At 42.1% G+C, this 21,652-nt stretch overlaps 3 protein-coding genes across 7 annotated transcripts in view; all 3 read right to left on the minus strand.

Moving 5' to 3' along the window:
• Positions 1–4: 4 nt before the first annotated feature.
• Positions 5–3,484, minus strand: LOC146498671 (uncharacterized). The gene is made up of 4 exons (XM_085138237.1): positions 3,335–3,484; positions 1,154–1,939; positions 1,017–1,049; positions 5–827 (listed from the first exon to the last, which is right to left on the minus strand). The coding sequence occupies exons 1-4, from the start codon at positions 3,348–3,350 to the stop codon at positions 778–780; spliced, it is 885 nt and encodes a 294-aa protein (XP_084994363.1). The 5' UTR covers positions 3,351–3,484; the 3' UTR covers positions 5–777.
• Positions 3,485–5,468: 1,984 nt separating this feature from the next.
• On the minus strand, positions 5,469–12,995 carry LOC146498672 (uncharacterized). Of its 2 annotated transcripts, none has more exons than XM_085138230.1 (7): positions 12,766–12,995; positions 11,649–11,823; positions 11,466–11,558; positions 10,837–10,932; positions 10,632–10,742; positions 9,697–9,820; positions 5,469–9,517 (listed from the first exon to the last, which is right to left on the minus strand). In XM_085138230.1, the coding sequence occupies exons 2-7, from the start codon at positions 11,805–11,807 to the stop codon at positions 8,046–8,048; spliced, it is 2,055 nt and encodes a 684-aa protein (XP_084994356.1). In that variant the 5' UTR covers positions 11,808–11,823; positions 12,766–12,995; the 3' UTR covers positions 5,469–8,045. The 2 variants fall into 2 exon arrangements, with proteins under 2 accessions (XP_084994356.1, XP_084994355.1); XM_085138229.1 differs by having other exon boundaries at positions 5,470–9,517; positions 11,649–11,851.
• A 138-nt stretch (positions 12,996–13,133) lies between these two features.
• Positions 13,134–21,652, minus strand: part of nav3 (neuron navigator 3) — a 265,011-nt gene continuing 256,492 nt past the window's right edge. For all 4 annotated transcript variants that reach the window (XM_085138223.1, XM_085138222.1, XM_085138224.1 and 1 more), the window contains 3 exons: positions 20,935–21,138; positions 14,441–18,823; positions 13,134–13,737 (listed from right to left, as the gene is read on the minus strand). In XM_085138223.1, the coding sequence (XP_084994349.1) occupies positions 18,704–18,823; positions 20,935–21,138 (324 nt within the window). In that variant the 3' untranslated portion in view covers positions 13,134–13,737; positions 14,441–18,703. The remainder of the gene's footprint in view (positions 13,738–14,440; positions 18,824–20,934; positions 21,139–21,652) is intronic.

Raw genomic sequence — 21,652 nt, forward strand, 5'->3', positions numbered from 1 at the left:
CCACTCAAGTTTACTCATTTTTATTAAGCAATACTGTTCTTTTACATTCTTCCTCCTTCTCCAGTGTAATTTTTATTTAATAAATTCTTTTCAAAAATCAACATACTGAACATGGTGACATCCCTTATGGATTCATAAGTAACATTCACCCAATTGGGACCAAATGAAAACAAAAGGAACACAGCATTAATATGGTGATGTGATAAAGGGTGAACTCTTCTGTGCCTTTGACTACACCCTCCTGTAAACTGAAGACTTGGGTACAGGAGTCCTCTGCATACATTAACGGTAAAACTCAAGCAGGAATGAGACATTCTTCTGATTTGGAATTGATGGGGGAGGGGGAAAGTCACTCTGGTGAGGGCTTGCACACAGGGATTGGTAAACAAATTCTTTGAACAAAGTGCTTGATTGACCACTCGCTTCACAGAGGACAAAGTATGATAAAAACGGCAGCTTTCAAAAAGGAAACAAATTCAATTACAGCGCCTATAGTTAAAAAAAAAAAAAAAAAAATCTACACATACAAGCTTAAAATGGTAATGAGAGACAATGAAAACAGGTCTGATTAATTAAGGCAGGCTTTCTGTAAGGCGTTAAAAAAAAGTCCATTGCTGTAAGATCTTAAAGGAGTTAGTCCAAAGTGTCTCAGTGTGGCTTTGCGTGAAGACATCATCCTGAGTGCAGTGTGTGAGAACAGGACTCAAATTCGTCCATCTTTATGTATTTTTATGTGTATGTAGTTGTGTGTGTTTCCACTAGGGGCCTGTCACACTGCTAGGCTGGGTGCTCCTTGGTGTCCTTGTACCAGATCACCCTTTTTGGATCTGAGAAGCCAAAAAAAAAAAAAAAAAGTCGATAGGGACACTTCGTACAAACAGCAAAAATTAGACCACTTTGAAAAAGACTGTTATGCAACACATTTTAGCAAATCACCATCAATGAGTGTGTGTGACAAAATAGTAGGGAATAATGTCTTGCGCCAAAATGAATGTGCATAAATTAGGAAAACTCACCTTTTTTCTGTCTGTTGCAGATAGCGTTCCACTCTATGGAGTGAGAGAAGAGAAAAGAGGTAGTTGTTATTCACCATAATTTCAGATTTAATGATCTCTAGCCAGATGTCATTTTTAAAGCTTCTTGTGGTGGTTACCTTTACTATGATAGTTCAGAGCTTCCACTAGGTGGCGACAACTGAGCAGCAGCTTTCCATTGCTCTCGTCGACCTCTGCGCCTGCAATTGGGTTGAGGGAGGTAGACACTGGAATTGGCCTTTCTTCTGGGGGCTTCACTGTGAGAACTGTGTCTAGCTGTAGGTCTGCTGGATGTTTAGAATCTGTGGGCAGTGGGGTACTGGAACGGGAGTTGGGGCCGGAGCCTTCTGTGACTGGTCTTGCCTCGCTAATGAAACTTAGACCCCACTGGTTCTGTAGCAGCATGCCGATGGCAGGTCGGTCTTCCTCCAGTGCTCCAGTTGCAGCTCCCGCCTTCACCTTGGAGGCATAGCTAACAGCAGGCTGTAGCTTGGCAGGACTGTCTTGCACTGGGAAGGCAGGTGGGGGCTTAAGTAGAGACAAACTGTCCTCGACCCATCTTTCCTTTTGGTTAACCTTTTGTGGCCTTTCACTTACACGGCCAACACCCTTCTGACTTTCCCTGCGCAGACTACGACCTTTGTGCTGTGGGCCCCTGCGTTCCTTTTCCCTGCGGAAGCTAAAGGCATGGCTGGGACCCATCAGGTCACCATCGGGTGAAAGCTGCCGTGGCAGCTTGTCGCCTCCAGAGATGCATCCTCCACCCCCACCACCTCCACAGTTTCCCGAGCCAGGAGACAGGCGGCGGTTCCGAATGTGTGGCTCAGAATTGGCGGCTGAAACAAGGACTGCTTGGTCACATAGACCATCAGGCTCACACACAGTGTTGCTGGCTTCCCATGTACCTGAAGAAAATGAGCATTGACAAGTTGATCAGGTATCTGCTGTTTTAATATGTTATCATGCATACGAGCAGAAAATTCCAGTGCTTGGTGATTTGTAAGGGAAATCACTAAATCATATCATCATAATCACTTTTAATCAACATTACTGTCCTACTAGTATCTTGCCCTTACCTTAGTAAGCATACTTGTAGTGAGTAGTACACATAAAAACTTATCACTTGGCATTGATTAATAATGATCTTTGCACTTGTCTCTACCATGCACACAAACATTGGGGGTAGATGACACACTTTCATGTGACTTCAGTGTGGCAGAGGAGGTGAGGCTGAACAACAGTTCCCTGTATAGCTGGCTACTTGCAAAGTTGTACAGAAAAAAGACCAATCCCAAAATAGACAAAAACAAAAGCTGGAATCTAAACAACTCTTCTGAAGAAATCTACAATCAACACGTTTGATGAGCAATTTATCAAGCCCCAGTATAAAACGTTTTAGGTTAAGAGTAAACTAATTGTATTCCTAACTGGCAGTTGCCCATCACAGCTCTCAGCTGTCATTACCATACTTGTTCCCGTGTCTGATCTTGCCCAATGACCTGTGTCACGCTGTCCCACTTGCTGGCTCATCATGAAAAGGAGTGACTGGGTAGCAGTCTTTACGGGAAGGCTCTCCCGTTTTGGTTGTTAAAGTATTCTCTGTCCGCATGGCGCCACTGAAACATACTCAGACATTACTGTTGGCCGTGTTCAAATGCACCACAAGTTGAAACATAAAAAGAGGAAGCACATAGCTTACAGCGGGCCTGATTAGCGTACCCGCTCCAAAGCGCCACATTTCAAAAGAACTGGTGAGACCGTTCACCGCCCGGCCGACCCCGTCTCATATACCGCCCCGAAATTTCGAGAAGCCGGCTACCTCCGCAGACTCTTCAGTGTGCCGACTATTTAAAAACAAAGATGTCAGAAATGATTTAATAGTTTCCATTTGTGTAAAACAACTCCCGCTGGTTCATGTGAGCGGTGCTTGCGGCTAAAAAGATAGAAGCTAACAGCGAGCACCGGTGTTAGCAAACTTTAATTAGCAGCGTCACGATGTGGAGCATAAAACTCGACGGTTTTATGTATTTAAAGGTTCCACTTTGACCATCGAAAAATGTATGAACATTAACTACAGCGGGACGATTAGATATGTTTGTTTTTACACGTATTAAGGTTGTAAAAAGCCACCCAGAACGCTAGCCGAAGTTTCGTAACTCCCCCCACCACCTCATTCAAAGCGGAGAAAGGCTTCCCTCGGCGCTGCTAGCCCGCCGCTAATGCCGCGGCCAAACACATAAATAACACGTCTGAAAGTGAGGCGTTACACTCAGATATACCGAAATATAGCACAAACTCACCTGTTTTAATATGCATCTCTTTTCGCTTGATGTGTCGTTGAAGCTAAACCGTTGAGTAACTTGTTTACAGCGTTGAGATAACGACAGCAGTCTGCTTGTAACCACCACCCGGAAGCGACACGAAAATGTGGGTGGGACAGGAAGTGCCTGCAGATAAGTGGTCCGGCGGGAATCTCGCCGTGAATTTTAACCCTCCACTTCACACATTGTGATAGTGTATGCTTAAAATTATTCAGCATTATTTTCTGACACATTTTGGACCATTTTACTGCCAAAACAAAAAAATGTTATATTTCAGACACCCGTTTCCGAGATATATCCACAACGTTGCCCGTAGGCAACTAGGCTTGTATAAAACAACAGAGGCAATTACTAACTCATAGATCTTTACACAATTGTTGGAAAGCAATAAAAAACATAAGAAAATCGTCCAAAAATGTCAACCAATTTTGATCAAAGAATTGAAAAACACATTTAGATTATTTAGCTTTATGGCTTGATACAGGCTTAAGTTAGAATTGTCCAATATATTGTCATATTGATTCTCATGTTGTGAGACTTTGCTGTCATTCTGTGTGAAACTTAACAAAAACGGTTCTTCTGTGCTGTAAAAGCCGCACATTACACTTTATAGACATTACCTCTGTTTTTTCTGTGCACCCGGGAACCCTGCATCTTGCCTTGTTCTATTCAATTCAATTTATATTGTAATGCAATTAACCTATAACAATGCAGAGAAAACCCTGACAATTAGACGAGCCCCTATAAGCAAGCACAAGGCTACAGTAGAAAGGGAAAACTCCCTTTTAACAGAAAGAAAGCTCCGACAGAACTAGACTCAAGGATGGGCGCTGTGGGTCTCTGCTTCCTTGTTTTCTCTTCATGCTTTTGAGATATCCCACACTGGATTTGCTCAGACTTTGAGCAATTTTGCATTTAAAACCATATTTTCATTTTCAGGTGCCCCTACACCTGGAAGCTCAGACAGATGGACACACTTTCCAATGTAAACTTGGGATTGTAAAAATAATAATCTGATATCATTATTATTACTTGGTGCTACACGAAATAATATTATTATGAACAAACACACAGTTATCAAAGTCTTCCTCAAAAGTACCCCTTATCGCACAAAGAAAAACTGAATTTCTGATCAGGCAAAGTAAAAAAAACAAAATTAAAAACAAAAACACTCTCCACATCTTCTTACACTCGCACGTATTTTTGATTTACAGTTTATGTCAATTTAAATATGATTATTAGAGGAAATATTCTTACCTTCTTCTCACATCATGCGATCGTGTCACTGTGTCAGAAAAGGAGGCCCCATGTTCAAATCACGCTTGATAGTGATTCCCACATCTTATTGAACTGAAATTAGATACCTTCCCAAACATTCTGATTGATCATTTAAGTTCACATGTACTGGGTCTGAGGCTTAAAAATGTTATGTGTTGTGCTGTAGAGGATTAAAGTACAAAACAGACTACAATAATATGACAACTCATGTGAAAATCATGTGGACACTTTATGTCAGATACAATTTTGTGATTATTATTGTTACAACACTCATTACATTACTTTTTCATTATTCCACAAAATGTCCTGAAATGTATTGTCTTATAATTACCAGTTAACCCCTCTGAGGTAGTGTTAGAGCATGGTTCTTAAGCCCAGGTCCTCTGCCAGAGGCCTGGAAGTTTAGGGGTTCTGCACAGTATCTTTGCTGTTCCTAGGTCTGCAGTTTTCTGAACAGACACCTCTGTGACTGTGGAATCTTTAGAGCCACTCTTACAGCTTGGCAGTTGCAGCTCTTAATGCTTCTATTGCCACTGGGACCAGTTGTTCTTCTAGCCACTGTTACTTCACCGCTGTGAAGCCACTGTGGTTTGCCTGCACCAGTGTGTGAATGAATAGTGGAATTGTGAAGTGCTTTGGGTGCCTAGAAAAGTGCTATATACAGTGACTTGCAAAAGTATTCGGCCCCCTTGAACTTTGTCACATTACAGCCACAAACATGAATCAATTTTATTGGAATTCCACATGAAAGACCAACACAAAGTGGTGTACACTACACAAGTGGAACAAAAATCATACATGATTCCAAACATTTTTTACAAATAATTGAAAAGTGGGGTGTGCGTAATTATTCAGCCCCCTGAGTCAATACCTTGTAGAACCACCTTTTGCTGCAATTACAGCTGCCGGTCTTTTAGGGTTTGTCTCTACCAGCTTTGCACATCTAGAGACTGAAATCTTTGCCCATTCTTCTTTGCAAAACAGCTCCAGCTCAGTCAGATTAGATGGACAGCGTTTGTGAACAGCAGTTTTCAGATCTTGCCACAGATTCTCGATTGGATTTCGATCTGGACTTTGACTGGGCCAGTCTAACACATGGATATGTTTTGTTTTAAACCGTTCCATTGTTGCCCTGGCTTTATGTTTAGAGTCGTTGTCCTGCTGGAAGGTGAACCTCCGCCCCAGTCTCAAGTCTTTGGCAGACTCCAAGAGGTTTTCTTCCAAGATTGCCCTGTATTTGGCTCCATCCATCTTCCCATCAACTCTGACCAGCTTCCCTGTCCCTGCTGAAGAGAAGCACCCCCAGAGCATGATGCTGCCTCCACCATATTTGACAGTGGGGATGGTGTGTTCAGAGTGATGTGCAGTGTTAGTTTTCCGCCACACATAGCGTTTTGCATTTTGACCAAAAAGTTCCATTTTGTTCTCATCTGACCAGAGCAGCTTCTTCCACGTTTGCTGTGTCCCCCACATGGCTTGTGGCAAATTGCAAACAGGACTTCTTATGGTTTTCTGTTAACAATGGCTTTCTTCTTGCCACTCTTCCATAAAGGCCAACTTTGTGCAGTGCACGACTAATAGTTGTCCTAATGACAGATTCCCCCACCTGAGCTGTAGATCTCTGCAGCTCGTCTAGAGTCACCATGGGCCTCTTGGCTGCATTTCTGATCAGCGCTCTCCTTGTTTGGCCTGTGAGTTTCGGTGGACGGCCTTGTCTTGGTAGGTTTATAGTTGTGCCATACTCCTTCCATTTCCGAATGATCGCTTGAACAGTGCTCTGTGGGATGTTAAAGGCTTGGGAAATCTTTTTGTAGCCTAAATTTCTCAATAACTTTATCCCTGACCTGTCTGGTGTGTTCTTTGGACTTCATGGTGTTGTTGCTCCCAATATTCTCTTAGACAACCTCTGAGGCCGTCACAGAGCAGCTGTATGTGTACTATCATTAGATTACACACAGGTGCACTCTATTTAGTCATTAGCACTCATCAGGCAATGTCTATGGGAAACTGACTGCACTCAGACCAAAGGGGGCACCCAAAGCGCTTCACAATTCCACTATTCCTTTACACACTGGTGCAGGCAAACCAGTTGTAGCCACAGCTGCCCTGGGGCAGACTGACAGAAGCGAGGCTGCCATATCGCGCCATCGGCCTCTCTGACCAACACCAGTAGGGTAAAGCGTCTTGCCCAAGCTTTCTTTTTCCTTTTGAACTACATGTTTTGTCTCTCTTTGGACCTCTACAACTTATTTAAAGCACAATCAAAATAACACAGTTCACTGACATGAATATGCTGCTACAGAATAAAAAATATTCCAGACTTAGCTATCCAACAAACAGGAGAGTCTAAGACTGGGCTGTAGACATGCAAAGCAAACATTTAAAGCCTGCTTCAGTGTGATATTCAGCACACTGACTTCGTGTTTAATCTTTAATTCAATTTGATGAGCCAAAATATCAGAGCAGTCACTGCTGATGTACCTTTAGAGACAATGTATAGAAGATGTCCAGCTTGAGCGGATTGCTAACATCCTACAAGATGATCTGTAAACTATTATTCTGCCCCAGTGATATTTACACAGATGGATGAGTTAATCAACATGTAAAACACTAACAACACAGTAATTTAACAGAAGCTCACATCGGATGCAGTCCTCATCCTGTGCCAGTGGTTTCATCTAAAAAAAAATCTGTCTTCAAGATCCTTCTTCCAGATTCTTCCACTTTTGTAACTTGCCTTTCTGTACCTCATTCAAATTTCTTTAGCCATCCTCCTCTTTTCTGTAATTCAGATGTTACACTTTTTTTGCTCTCTGCTTCTGTGCTTTTAAAGATTACAAATGGTTTTCTTGATAAGCCAAAACATAAATCCATAAATCTTCCATGTAGTGTTTTCAGTGGGAAACATGTTTCAGGACTCTACAATGCAAAGCAAACACCATCCCCACAGACAGAGCGGCCAGGAAAGCAGAAGAACACCATGTCAAAAAGGCCCTGAGTAAATGTGGTTATTCCAGCTGGCCATTTGTCAAAGCTGGGAAGACACCTAAAGAAAGCTCCAGGCAATCCAGGAGAGGAGGAGGACAACGTAGACAAAAACCCTCAGTGATCTCTTATGTGTCATGAGTATTGGAACAGCTGACATGCATTTTCTCAAAATACCGCCTATCTGTGGCTTTCAAACCCCAAAACACGCTGCACCAAAAATTGGTCCGCAGCAAAGATCCGCTCCCCTGGCACAAACACAGTAATATAGTGCCAGGAAGATTGCCGTGAATTGTACATCAGAGAAACCAAACAGAGCACCAAAAAACAAAACAAAAAAATACACACAGTGAACTAATTTAAGGCTCTTTTTATTTTAAATGACAACAGTTATGTTGGAGCAACGAAGTGATTTTCTCCCAATAGCTCAAGGACTCAATAAATCCACCTTCTCTGAGTGTGTGCGCATGTGTCTCTTCAGCCTCGTGGACGTAGAGAAGCCCTTCTTACAGAATGCGCAGCTGTGTGGCTTCTCGCCGGTGTGAGTCCGTACGTGTATGTTGAGGTCTGATGAGCACCTGAACCTCCTCTCACAGTAAGAGCAAGGGTACGGCCTCTCTCCGGTGTGTGTGCGTTTGTGCAGGAGCAGCTCCCCAGAGGTCAGGAAGGTTTTCCCACACTGGGAGCATGAGTGTGGTCGCTCCCCCGTGTGAGTCAGGTTATGTCGGACGAGCGAGGTGGACTTGGAGAACCTCTTCCCGCAGCGGCCGCATTCGAACGGGTGCTCGCCTATGTGGCTGTGGAAGTGTTCACTCTGAGCGCGCTTGGTTTTAAAGCTCTTCGGGCACTGAGGACAGCTGAAGGGCCGGAAGTTGCTGTGGATGCGCTGGTGCCTCACAAGCTCTCCGTGAGTGAGAAAGGACTTCTGGCAGGTGGTGCAGAGGTATGGCCGCTCGCCTGTGTGGATTCTCTCGTGGCGTGTGAGGCTGGCCAGCTGGGTGAAGCTCTTCTCGCAGTATGAGCACTGGAAAGGCCGCTGGCCATTGTGAGTCAGGAGGTGCCTGTTAAGGATCTGAAGCTGCGTGAAGCTCTTTCCGCACTCTGCACAGGGGTAGGGACGCTCTCTGCTGTGGGTCTGCTGGTGCTTATTCAGAAGCCACACGTGGGTGAAGCTTTTCCCGCACTCGCATGGAAATGGCCGCTCACCTGTGTGCTTCATCTGGTGTCTCTTCAGGTCCGAGGCTCGGCCGTAGATCTTCTCACACATGGGACATTTGTACTGACGCCTTACAATGTGCCTCTGCCTGTGCCTCAGTCGATCCAGGATGCTGCTAAAGCTCTCACCACATTTCTGGCATTTATACTGACCGCCCCCCTTCTCGGACACCACCTCTGTCACCACCACCTCTGTTGTTAGGTCTAGCTGAGGGTTGCAGGTCTGGCCACAAGCCGTTCGCTCAGAATGCAGTTTGAGCAGCCCCATCTGAGTGAACCGTTTGCCGCAATGAGAGCAAAGGAAGGGGCGCTCTCCAGTGTGGATGCGCTGATGTCTGGTCAGATCCCAAGAGTTCTTGAAGCCCTTCTGACACTCCTCACAGGTGTACGGGCGCTCGCCCGTGTGGGTCCGCTGGTGACGAGTCACGTCTGAGACCCGCGTGAACGTTTTGCCGCACTCCTGGCATGTGTGTGGGTCGGGCCTGTCGTGGATGGGGAAGGGCTTTGGGAACTCAGGAGGGAACGTCTTCTTGGGGGTCTCACATGTCTGTGCAGCCCTCTGGAGTTTGGCGTATTGTTCAGGATGGCTGTGTTCAACGTGCTGCAGCAGGTAGGACTCCTGCATGTGGAAGAAGGGACACTCTGAGCAGACAAAGACCTGGGTGGACATCTCCACTGTGGTACCTACAGAGAAACACAAAAGTTACAGTCTGTTGTTTCCTGACATCTCCCTTTTTTTGTGCAACAAAAAAGAGAGAAAAACTCACCTTAAAGTGTAGATGCCTCATCTAAAACTTTAAATGATAGTTATTAAAAGTGAGAAAGCAAACCTTGAACAGCTTTAAAGTGACTAACTGATTTACCTTGGGTGCTGAGGTGCTCAAGGCATTTGTGGTGTTGCAGGAGAGACTTGAGGTCATTGGGATTGGAGAGCACCTCCAAGCAGTCCTTCAGCACAGAGGGGGCAGAGGTAAGCCAGGAAATAGTCTGTTTGATTATGGAAAAAAAAGATTCAGTCTGAAGAAGTTTAAATTCCAAAAGACAACTGTTTTGAAGAGAAGGAGGGGGAATGGTGATTAAATATGAGATGTGACCAAATAGTCTCAGGAACCAGCTCACTAAAATAAAATGACTTTATCTGATTGAAATTTGCCCAATCTCACCTTCAAGATCATCTTCTCATGCATCACTGGACTGATTTCACTCTGGCTGCTGGTTTTTTACCTGGCTTCTTGGGAAACCTGTTCTGTCCCTGTTTACTTACAGACTGGATCTTTGTTGAAGGATCACAGTGTGTTAAAACAGCAATCCTTCAATGTGATATTCATTCAGGTGAGTCAGTGAAGTCTTGGGGAGTACTGAGTGAAGACACAGTCCTACTAACAATCAGCCAACTGCAACTAAATGCAACACTGTTACAGCAGAGCTGTGCACTGACAGTTTTCACCCTGTGGGTACAAATTCAAACGTGTAAAATCCAGTGAATGCTGGTAAAAATCAGGGAGGTTCCTGGTAATTAATTTCTTAATCGACCAAACAATGAAAAAAATACTTGATTAACTGCTGAGTAGTCGAAAACTAAGAAGGAAAAACAAACACTGAAAAGGCTAAAGATAGGAAAAATGTATGTATATCTTTAATACTACATGCACAAACTACTAATACTGTTACTCATCTCCAGTACCTTTGCTATTGGTGACTGCTGCCCAACCATTCACCAGTGTCTGATGTACAGAACAGTATTTTATAATAATAATGAATCTTATATGGCCAATATTACGCTTTCATGTAGGCCTACCTGACCGAGGTCTGGCACCGGCAGGAGTCTTTCTAATTTGGAGAGAAACTCCCACACAAGCAGCTGCATGTCCGCATCATAGCTGAGGCCATATTCTGTGGGGAAAACCTCCTGAGAAGAACAAACATTAACAGCTAGTTATAAAAAAAAGTTAAAAGGAAGAAGATAAGAAATACATGGATTGGCTACATCTAAGAGCACTTGCCTGGTAAAAATGTTCCCTCTCTGCTGGGTCTTTCAGGAGTGTTTGGGTTAGCTCCACAAAGATGGCCTCTTCTGCATCCACCTCTGCATCCCCACTCTGAAAGAAATCATTACAACTGAGATCTTCGTCACTATCAGACCAACAATAATGATAAAGGACGAAAAATGATGTCGGAAAGCTAACATTTATATTTGATCATCCACTGCATATTTAATGGGTGATTAGAATCATTATTCTGTTTTAGAAGCCATTCTCCCTCTCTACAGAATATGCAGATTAAACTAATCCATACCTCACAACCAGAAAACGTTCCACATGACACTAACAGCAACACAAGCCCTGAATGTGATCAATCCACCGCAGCTACATTACTGGTAATACTGATAAAATACGTTGTCTCTGAACGCAGCTTTGCTCATTGCATTCAGAAAGCTCTATTTCTATATAGACTACGCCTGTTTCCAAAATGCATCGCCTTTCACCGTTTGTTATCGGACTTCTGATGCTGGATTTAGAGGTGAGTTCAGATGAAATGTTTCCTCTGCAAGGTCTTCACTCACTGAACTTTTAACAGTAACACAACTTTGGACCTGGACTTTGGACTTGTGCAAAATGGTGCTAACACTTACTCCTGTGTATCCCGGTGGGTGGATTCGCTCTAGGTGAGGCTGTACACACAGGATGTTGGCTGTTTCCTCATTTCTGCACAGCTCAAGTATAACCTGAAGCAACAGGAAGGTATTCATTCAGCTACTGTCACTGGATTACCCACTTGTGGAGTGGAATGCATTTCTGTGCACCTACTGACTCACTCTGGCTCGCAGCCGAAGCAGCAGTTTTCCTCGTTGCTTCGGATTGAGCAGGTCCGGAACTGATGCCGTGACCAGTGTCACAAATTCATCAAGCTTTTCATAGTCGAGAACATCCCTCCGTTGAGCCACCTGCCACATGGCTGCAGAAATCAGCCGCATAGGAGGGATCAGCAGTCTTAGGGATGACAACGGCAGGAATATATCTGATTAAACACACACAGTGGACAGAGTTATGTCTTTTTTGGAAAGTCAGATGTCCTCTTGTGACAGCTCGGCAAACCATCTTTATAATTTAGCACCAAGAGACAAAGTTACAAGAAAATCATTGAACCCGCTGGTGTACAGGTGCTGCTAAGCTACTGTGGGTATAGATGAAGTCTAGTCTTCTCAAGAACGACTGGTCGTTGTGAGCCACGTAAGCCTCAACAAAATATTTCACAGAAACATCAGAGAGATGCATGAAGGTGGGAAAAAATGGGTGTTTTTCAGGGTGCTGCCTACAAATAAGCAGATTAAAACACTCCAAAGCAGCACTGTAACACATGTCGGGATTGCAAAAAATAATATAAAACATCCAACCTATTTTTCGAGATAAAAGTTGAACTTGTTGGCAAAACAGCCCAATAACCTTTTGAGAGTACAAAAGTACTGTTTCTATAATTGAGACTCAGGTGAATTTATGGCCACATATTACAAGCAATCGATTAAAAATTCCCAGTTATTTCAAAATATTTACAAACATTTCCAAGATAGCTTAATGTTGCCGTTTATTGAAAGTATATTTAATTACTCACACAATATATCAGAAATAGAAATTTAGTCATGTTGAACAGTATTTGAATATAGCCCAGTTAAATTAGCTAAAAACAGATTAACTAACTTAAAATTATAACACTAAGAACAAATAGGGGTGTTACAATTCCATTTACTTAAAAAACAACACGAATACAGTGAACATATTGTATGAACCTAAGTATTAACGGTTAACCCATTAAGTTTTCCATGTTTACATTAGCATAGCTAACTAGAATCAGTGCATTTAGCCGCGGTGAGGAGCTAACGCGCACACACGGGCGGCCTGGCTCGCGGTACCAATGAACGCTGCTGTGACACGGACCTGTGCTCTCCACTGGACCGCTTTCCATAACGCAAACTACACGAATTCCTTAAAAAAAAGTCACTAACAAGCTGCAACCAGCAATTAATATGCTATTAGCCCTAACGCAAAGCGGAAACACGTGGGCAAATGTGTGATTTCCAAAATAAAAGCATTAACAAGCGCCCAAAAGTGTAAAAAAAAAAAAGTCACGTTTAATTCAAAACATTTAAGTCATTAGCTAAACAGTTGCGCTTTATGTGTCTCAAAGGTGCAGTCACTGCCAGTTGTAAACTTGGTATAAGAACCTAACACTACTCAGATCCTAATAACAGATGTGATGCTGATAAATGAGAAGTTCATCCAACAAATAACAGAGAATGTTGCAATTTACCAAGTAGACAAAAAACTTTATTTGCAGTGTTTTCCATGTGCAAATTTCCATGACTTCGGCATTCTAGTATTTCTCCCAACACAGCATTGTTCTTTCACGAGTGAAGGTGGACGCTAATCTTCAGGTGTCCATATGGGTCCCACACCAATTGATCGCATAGCTTGATATGACAATACATTCATTTGGAGATGTCAGATTTATTTACAGGTGATGATCAGGAAAACATGGAAACAAAACCAAAACACTAGGAAGAAGCCAGAAAATTAAACATTATTAATAAAACTACTTAACAACTGACAGTGACAACACTTAAAGTGTCTTAGTAATTTTCTGGTCAAAGCATTTTATAAGTCCTGATGACATCATTGTAACTTTTCAACAATACAGCACTTCAAATGTTTCTCGCCCCCACAGAAAAACCGATTCCATGCATTAAGGAGGATAGTCCAGTCACAGCAGTTCTGTAGTTCAGATGTTTGTTATGCAGCCAAATGATGTACGACATCCAATCACATGGTGTTAGATTCAAAGCAGGGTTAGCATTTCCAAGGGCAGGGCGAGCACTCTGCATCTTCAAGCTCCAAAGTCCTGGAACCAACCTTTAACAAAGAGAAGTACTTTGAAAACAAAGTTCTAACACAGGGAACACAAATGCATAATCACAACTACTACATATACATCTATACATTCTAATCAATAATATTCCCAGCATCTCAAACTGGAGAATTAGCTGTTCGTGTCTCAGTGTAGCAGTAATAGAAATAGATTTTGGATATGGAGGGCTGATTGGACAAAACGAGCAGCCGATAACAGAAGAAAATTAGTAACGGGGAAAAGTCACTGCGCTTCTACACCGGATATCTCGTATCATACACTTCGAAAAGCACATAAAAGCATGACGTTAAATTATTGCATCAAAATTAGCGAAGATAGGCACATGACTTTTCTAGAGCGATAACGGCCCACCCTACACAGGAAGTGTAGAGTGTAAAATCTTAAATATAGTACAATTTACATTGTAAATCGAAGACCTTTCAGGCAAACGTTGCATAGCTAATACTAGATCCAAGGCAGTGATGTTGAATCTAGATACCAGCTGGCTAACCACTGAATATGAGCTCTCAGAATGGTATTTATGATACAGATGCATCAATACTAACTTTAAAACTGTTTATTTCAAATTAGCGCTATTTAAATCCCAGTTTTTATATCAGGCTCGGCAGCTGTGGGACAAAAAAAAGTTAGATAACATCCGTAGCCACCCACTTTTAACTGGAAACTTCCACGCTCACTCATTCTTACCTTTTATGGGACTAAGAAATACACGACGAGGAATAACACGAAATCAAAGACCACGAAAGCCCAGAAGTCAAACCAGTAGGAATGTTTCGGTAAAGATATCGGAGCTCCTTTAGATTTAAAGGTTTTAAGATCTTCCTCTGACTCCGTTACAGGAGTCGTGCCGGGTGCCATGTTTGCTATGGCTTCAGTCTCGCGCTCCTGGAAGAGAACACAATAATCCTTCAAAATAAAATCACACCTTTGCAACAACGACCGTTTATTGGTTACTGAATACGTCCTTTATATTAGCACCTCATTTTGTCTACTCCTGCATGTATAGATCTGTTTTTCCCCCTTTGAACAATGTATTTCATATAGCAAGCGCTAGATGCTAAAAAAAAAATCACAAACATTTTAGGATTAAGCCACCTCATGTGACTGGTCGGGTGACATGAATTGTATAATATATAGTCTGTGACATGATATTTTCACCTAGTTTTACTGCACTCTTACAGCTAATATTTGTGACATTCAATCAATTATATTTTCAATGGACAGCACCTAATTATAAGCATGTTACTTCGCTGGCCTTCTTTGACACACCAGAAACTGAAAAATCCTTCTCAGTTTCAGGGTGGCTGTAGCTCAGGAGGTGGAGCAGGTCACCTACTGATTGGAAGGTTGGTGGTTCGATCCTTGGCTCCTCCAGTCTGCATGTCAAGTATCCTTGGGCAAGATACTAACCCCAAGTTGCTCTCCAATTCATCCATTGGAGTGTGAATGTAGTAGCACTAAGTACAGTGAAAGTGGTTGTGTAAATGGGTGAATGTGGCATGTTGTATAGAGCGCCTTCAGTACTCTGGGACAGTAGAAAAGTGCTATATAAGAATCATTCCATAGTTGTCATCTTGTTAGGTGCATCTTTTGTGTTGGACTGTAAAAACTTTTCCTACAAACCAAACTCCAGACTGCATCCAAAGCATATGACATACACACAATTGATATCATCAGCAGAATGTCCTGCATGCAAAACTCTTTAGAGTTAATGCCAACACGTGGCACCATCTTTGTTGCAATTAGTATATACTGATCTGATTCTAAGTAAAATGTGTTTCATATTCCTTTTTCATGTATAGTCTTATATCTTTAAATCATATGGATACTTACTGTTTATGCCCAAGTTATTCGTTTGGCAGTTACTTTCACTCAAACATGTTTTTTTTTATTTATATTTTTCTTTTAATTCTTATCATTCTAAGAGACATGAATAAAATAAAATGAACACAAAAGGCCGTTTTTGCCTGTGTGACACCAAATACCATTTATTAGGGCTTTACAAAGACTACAAAATCCTCCAGATGAGGTAAATCACTGTCTCTGTCTATTTACATGATATGTTACATACAAATGTACAAAATATAAAACATTTAAGGACAAATGTTTCACCTAAAAAGAAGAAAACGTTCTCTCAAACCAGAGTAAATGCTATGGTTTTCAACTGAGATGTAACTGCAAAGTGTTAAGTGGGGAAAATGTCACCATGGTGTACACTGTTAACAGGAGTGTAGATAGGTTTGATATGCGGGTGTAAGTCTAGGTAAGGAGCAACCACCCCTTTAGCATGCAACTACACCCCTTTGCCAAAAGAATGTGCGGACCATCAACAACTTGGCTGCGGAGACACGCGTGAAGCTGAACACAGGTAGGATTGTAGAGGATAGAATTGTCCTGAGGTTGTGACAACATGACTTCTTGGTCTCTGGTGAGCTCTGACCAGTAGCACCTGTTGGTTGTTGGTAAATGTTTACAGTACGGTGTCAGATCAGCTTCGGTGCCTCGGCCAACTAGCAAGCCTAACGTAGCGGTAAGCTTCCGTTAAAATGTCCAGAGGGGAAGTGTTTCTAATGAACAACTGGGATTCCTAAGATCCAGAAAATATTATGGCAGGATGAGGAATACTGGAGTAAGTGCCTATTTTTTTTCTTCTCCTTTTGTGATTTCAGTGAGTTAAAAAAAAAAGCTGTTTCTTACTGTACACTGTATGCCTCCTGCATAGGCACAACATCCAATCACCACAAGACACACACCTGTTTCTGACAGCGTGTTGAATTTTGCATTTCTTTTTTTTCTCTCTGTTTTCAAAGTACAATAATTTATTCGGCGGATTAAGCATATTGGAACATCGACAGGGCAGAATGCATCTTTGATTCACTGTGCAAGACTTAAGTATTTACAACCCAACCCAACCTCAAAGTGTGCAAAACCAACCCACTCGATAAACAAAGAGAGGACAATCAAAAATCTAAATGGCTTCCGTCCAATACACGCATACATAAAGGTAAAGGTCTCCTCATAATGCATCCCCTTTAAAAAGGTTCAAGACATGCTCATCAGGCAAGAACACCTGAAACAGTTTGGTTGTGCTCCTATCAGTTCAAGTGAGCCCAGCTCAACTGGGCACAAAACAACAACTTAAAAAAATATCCCAACCCCTCTATTTTATATACTTTTTTTAAATGTTCATACAATATTGGTCAAATTCAAATACACTATTCACTCTTTTATAATCTAACTGTCAGAAAGGAGAAAGGGTGCTTTAGAGGGAAAGGGAGGGAAAACAAACAAAAGTGGCTGTTTGTCCCACTGCAAGCAGCATCTTTGACATAGCAGGAAGCATATCAATACTATCTCGTCTTCTCACCAGAAGATGCTTGAAAAAAACTTTTGAACATTTAAGGCAGTGGAGAAAGCACCAATATCATTGTTCCCCTATTCAGCTCTTTGACTGATCTGGTTAACTTGTATACGGATGCGACAATTTGGATTCCTTTCGGGTAGAAACCGAAGCACATGTCAAAAAAGAATTTCTAATGAGGGCCGCAGAATACCACGCTACTCTGTTAGGTATTACTGAACTCAGGGTCAGCCTACGTTGCACCAAACCCTGTGCAGACTGCCAAAAATACCTGGTTACTCCTGTAACAATCCACAGAGGGCGCTGTCTGCTCTCATCACGGTACATTTCAGCTAAACATTGACAGCAGGCCAAGAACAGCGTAATCGAAGTCTACAACCATGTTCGGCTCTGCATTGTGTTTACATTTGGCAGTCAAATCGAAATGAAACGTTGGCACTTTTCAATTTTTTTTCTTCACAGTAGTAGTGAGACTGGATCACACACACAGACACACAGACAATGCGCTTTCGTTGTGCTTGTTGTCGGCATGGAGGGTGGGGGCGAGGAGCGGCTTGGCAGTGCCTGACGCCGACAACGTTCAGGGCAGGAGACCAGCACCATGAGGCTCAACTAGTGACTGAGCTGAGGGCAGCAGAGTGTGTTAGTATGCTCCAATATTAGCTACGCCCTCGTCATGTTCACAAAAAGCAAAGATATTTTTAAAAAATGGTACAGCGGTGAACAAAATCTACTCCAAACCCAGTAAGGAGCAGGTTTGGTTGACCATAAATAACTTTTACTGAAACCTGATGATTTGTGTGTAAACACACTGGATGTAAAACCGCCTGTGGCCACTAGAGAGCATTACATCACCTGAAAGATAGTGTAAGAGATCAGGGTAGTCAGAAGTGGTGGAGATATGGTACTTTGCTCAAGGACACTGTGGCAGGCTGGACTGTAGATTAAATGATGGCCTGAACTTTTAAAAGCTTTCATTAACAGAGAGTCTCCTCCTGCTGCCTGTGTGCAAGTGCATTCATTTGAGTGTGTGTCTGTGAGAAGCACCTCTGTAAACAAGGAAAGACATACACAACAAAACCCGACCCTAAATGTAAACACCTGAAAATATAACTAGATAACAAAAAATCCAGTTGATCACGCTGAACTTCTTTCATTTTCTCACACCCAAAATGAAAAGTGTGAACAAAGTGTGACGTTCCTTATCAGTCACACTAAAACCTATAATATATATGAAAAGTTGTATTCTTCAAATGTTACACATCCATCAAAAATGACTGGCGAACACTATCCGATGTCAGTAAAATAGATTCGATCTTACGCATATTGTCGTTTACCTTTTTGATCACCGGGGACCAAGTTGAAGACACATCTTTAAGACATAAAATAATCTGATTTAATATTGCACCATTGCTGTGTAAAAATAGGCTTTTTTCTCTCTCAAATGTTGGGTAAATCATTTTGGATAATAAAACTTTTCATATATCATTTGCTAACTATAGGGGTGTCCGGTGGTGATGGGGGTTTGATAGTTCCCAGGTTCTGGGAGGTCCAAGGGGTGCGGGTTAGGGGATCAGTATCTCTTGCTCTCATAGTGCTGACTCCAGTGAAGAGTCTAGCTGGTCGTCATGGTGACTGGTGCTGTCACTGTCGCAGCTCTGCGTGCTGGAGTAGTTTGCTGCCTCCTGCAGCCGTAGCAGCATGTTCATCTGCAACATAACGCAGAGTTAGAATGGAACGGAAAACTAGAGACACTCCAAGCAGGAAAACCTCAGCATTTCATAACTTCAGCAGGGCTCTACTGTTGGCGTACAGGTTTGATTGTGCTCTGATGAGTGTGATGATTCCTAGCCTGGTGATCAGCACATTTGCCAAGAGTTTACAAGATAAATCTGAGGACTCTCCAAATGATTACTACAGTTAGGATTTACTGGTGCTAATATTCAAAAGCAGATTTCACAAAATCAATCAAGAATTTTACACAACTCTAAGCTTGTGGCTCCTGTTTTTATTTTATACCTTGTGAGTCACTTAGTCTGTGTTACCATGGCAAAATGTGCTCAAGAGATACTGTAATGGTAACTACCACAAAGGTGGCACATAGTACTTTTGCAGGCCTGTTTGTAGACACCATAGCATTGCAAATGTGCAAGATGAAGTTATGAAACATTACAGGTTTCAGAATAAAACTTTTCACATTACAAAGATGTGTGCAGTGTGACTCTTGTGCAAAAGATACTGGAAGCAGACTGGCATCTGACCTTTCACCTAATACATCATAATATTTTCAAAGGTTGGGTTTTCATTGGAATCATTACTAATGTGATCTTCTCTTTCTTTCACTGTATTTTCCATTTTCACAATGTAAGGAATGAACAACTGCTAACTTCCAACACCTCAATGCAGTGACCCACAAACCTCCTCTGTTTATATTCTCCATGTTCTTAAAAAAAGACAGACAACCTTGTGCTAAATAGCCCGCAATAAAACAGCAGCACTTTTCATCCCTGCAATGGAGCTAATGGTCTAAATAATGCAGGAGTGTTGCTGCATCTGGCGCGTCACTTCAAGTGTTCCTGAAATGAGCTGTGGCACACCTGCGCTCCAAATGCTCACACGTGGACACACACACACACACATTTGTTAAATCAAGCCAGTTGTTTTTGGGTGACTAGTCTTTATATCCTTCTGGGCTGCAATAATGATAATGAATTCTCTCTTTCCACCATTTCCTGCCTCGTCTTCCAACCCTCCGTCACGTTAAGCATCTGGTGTGTGTGTGTGGGTCACTGTGGTACTGAGGAGCATTCTCTTCTCAACCTTTCCTTCTTTTCTAATAGTGCTGTGTGGTACTGCAAATAGTATCAGTCTGATACCAAGTAGATCCAGGGCCAGTATGGCTACTACTGACACTGATACTTTTAACTCACAAAGCTTAGAGACAGCAGTTTGTCATGATTTATAAATAAGTTACATCATCAGTAAACATATGCAAACATATTGTCATAATATACATATGGGCTATAAATAAAATAGAATAAAATAAATAAAACAGAAAAAAAGCTCAGACATTTTCCATAGTGCAAGTCTGAGGTGGATTTTTTCATTTCCCAAAAAATATTTTTCTGTACTTACAGGACAGAAATAAAGTATCGATACTGCGATGATGGTATTGATCTGATACCAACACCAGCGTCAGCATCGATACTATCAGCCCACTTAGCTTTTTTCATTTTCATTTTGTTCTGGTGTAAACGACGTGTTCATTCATTTGTTAGAAATCAAGTATTGACAAAATGCAACCTGCAGGCTATCAACAGCCGCTGGTAATAATTTATCAGTCCCATGAGTCTGTACCTTATAAGGTCACGTCAACAACACCCAAACAGTGCCTGAGCAATGACTACTCGCAGTGGCCTGCAGCATTGACGTGAACATTCATGTTCTACAGAGAACTTGCTCCATCAGCTTTCTCAGCATTCATGTTTGCTCTTTTAATTCTTAGTCACTTAACGTCTTGATGCATTCTCAATCATCCAGGAAAATAAATCTCCAAAAGTTGATTCTGTTCATCTGGACGTAGCGTTTTCTGGGAGAAACCTCCCAGCCCATCGTTCCTTCAGTGGGCTGGTTTCAGTCATTATGCAAATGTACTGTTTATAAGATTGAAACCTGTAGTCAGCTGAGACTGAAGAAGTCACTTGGATGAGTGATGAAACGTTTCTCCCAGAAAACGCTATGTCCAGATGAACAGAATCAACTTTTGGAGACTTCGTCACTTAAAAAACTCTGAGAACATCCTTTGTCTTTTGTTCCTCACCAGTGGGTCTCCCTCAGTGTCACTCTGAGACACTTGCTTGGATGAGGCGCCCTCCTTGGACGAGCTGTATCCATCATATCCCACGTCCTCCGGCCTCAGCTGGAGCAGCGACTGCCCGTCCTGCTGCAGTGAGGCGGCGTTCCATGGATATGTGTCATTCACCCACTTGGATGGATCTTCCCATGCAGCTCTTTTGCCGTACAGCTGCAAGAAAGGCAGAAAAGGGAGAGAGGTTAATCAAGCTTTCTTTTTGAATAAAACACTGTTGTTCTAATCTTATGATGGTAAAAATTTATGGTCACAGAGACTAAAACAGTTTTTTAGCATTGTGTGAAGTGACATAAAAATCAGACACTGTGCTGATGATAATTTCTTTCTCAGTTTTATTTCTCGTCTCATGCCATTTTAACATTCATGCCAGCCCTATGGTGCATGACCAAATGGTCCGGCAGAACGAGAGCCCCCTTAGATGAAAGTAAAGGCGTAGAAGTGTTTTAACACTGCTAATTTCATCTGGACTAATGTGTCCTTTGTAATAGAAATACTGGTAAAATCCTGTTATGTCGGGTTAAAAATGTTGAAAATTTGATCTCAGAGTTTTCTCTCACAGTAGCAGCCTGCATTCATTCACTTGTGCAGTTAATGAATGCAGCAGTGCAGACGTGCTAAGGCTTTATTTTACTGCATACTTCCTTTTGTTTGGATTTTATTAGATGCT

This window comes from Neolamprologus multifasciatus, chromosome 17 (assembly GCF_963576455.1).
Source record: "Neolamprologus multifasciatus chromosome 17, fNeoMul1.2, whole genome shotgun sequence".
NCBI lineage: Eukaryota > Metazoa > Chordata > Actinopteri > Cichliformes > Cichlidae > Neolamprologus > Neolamprologus multifasciatus.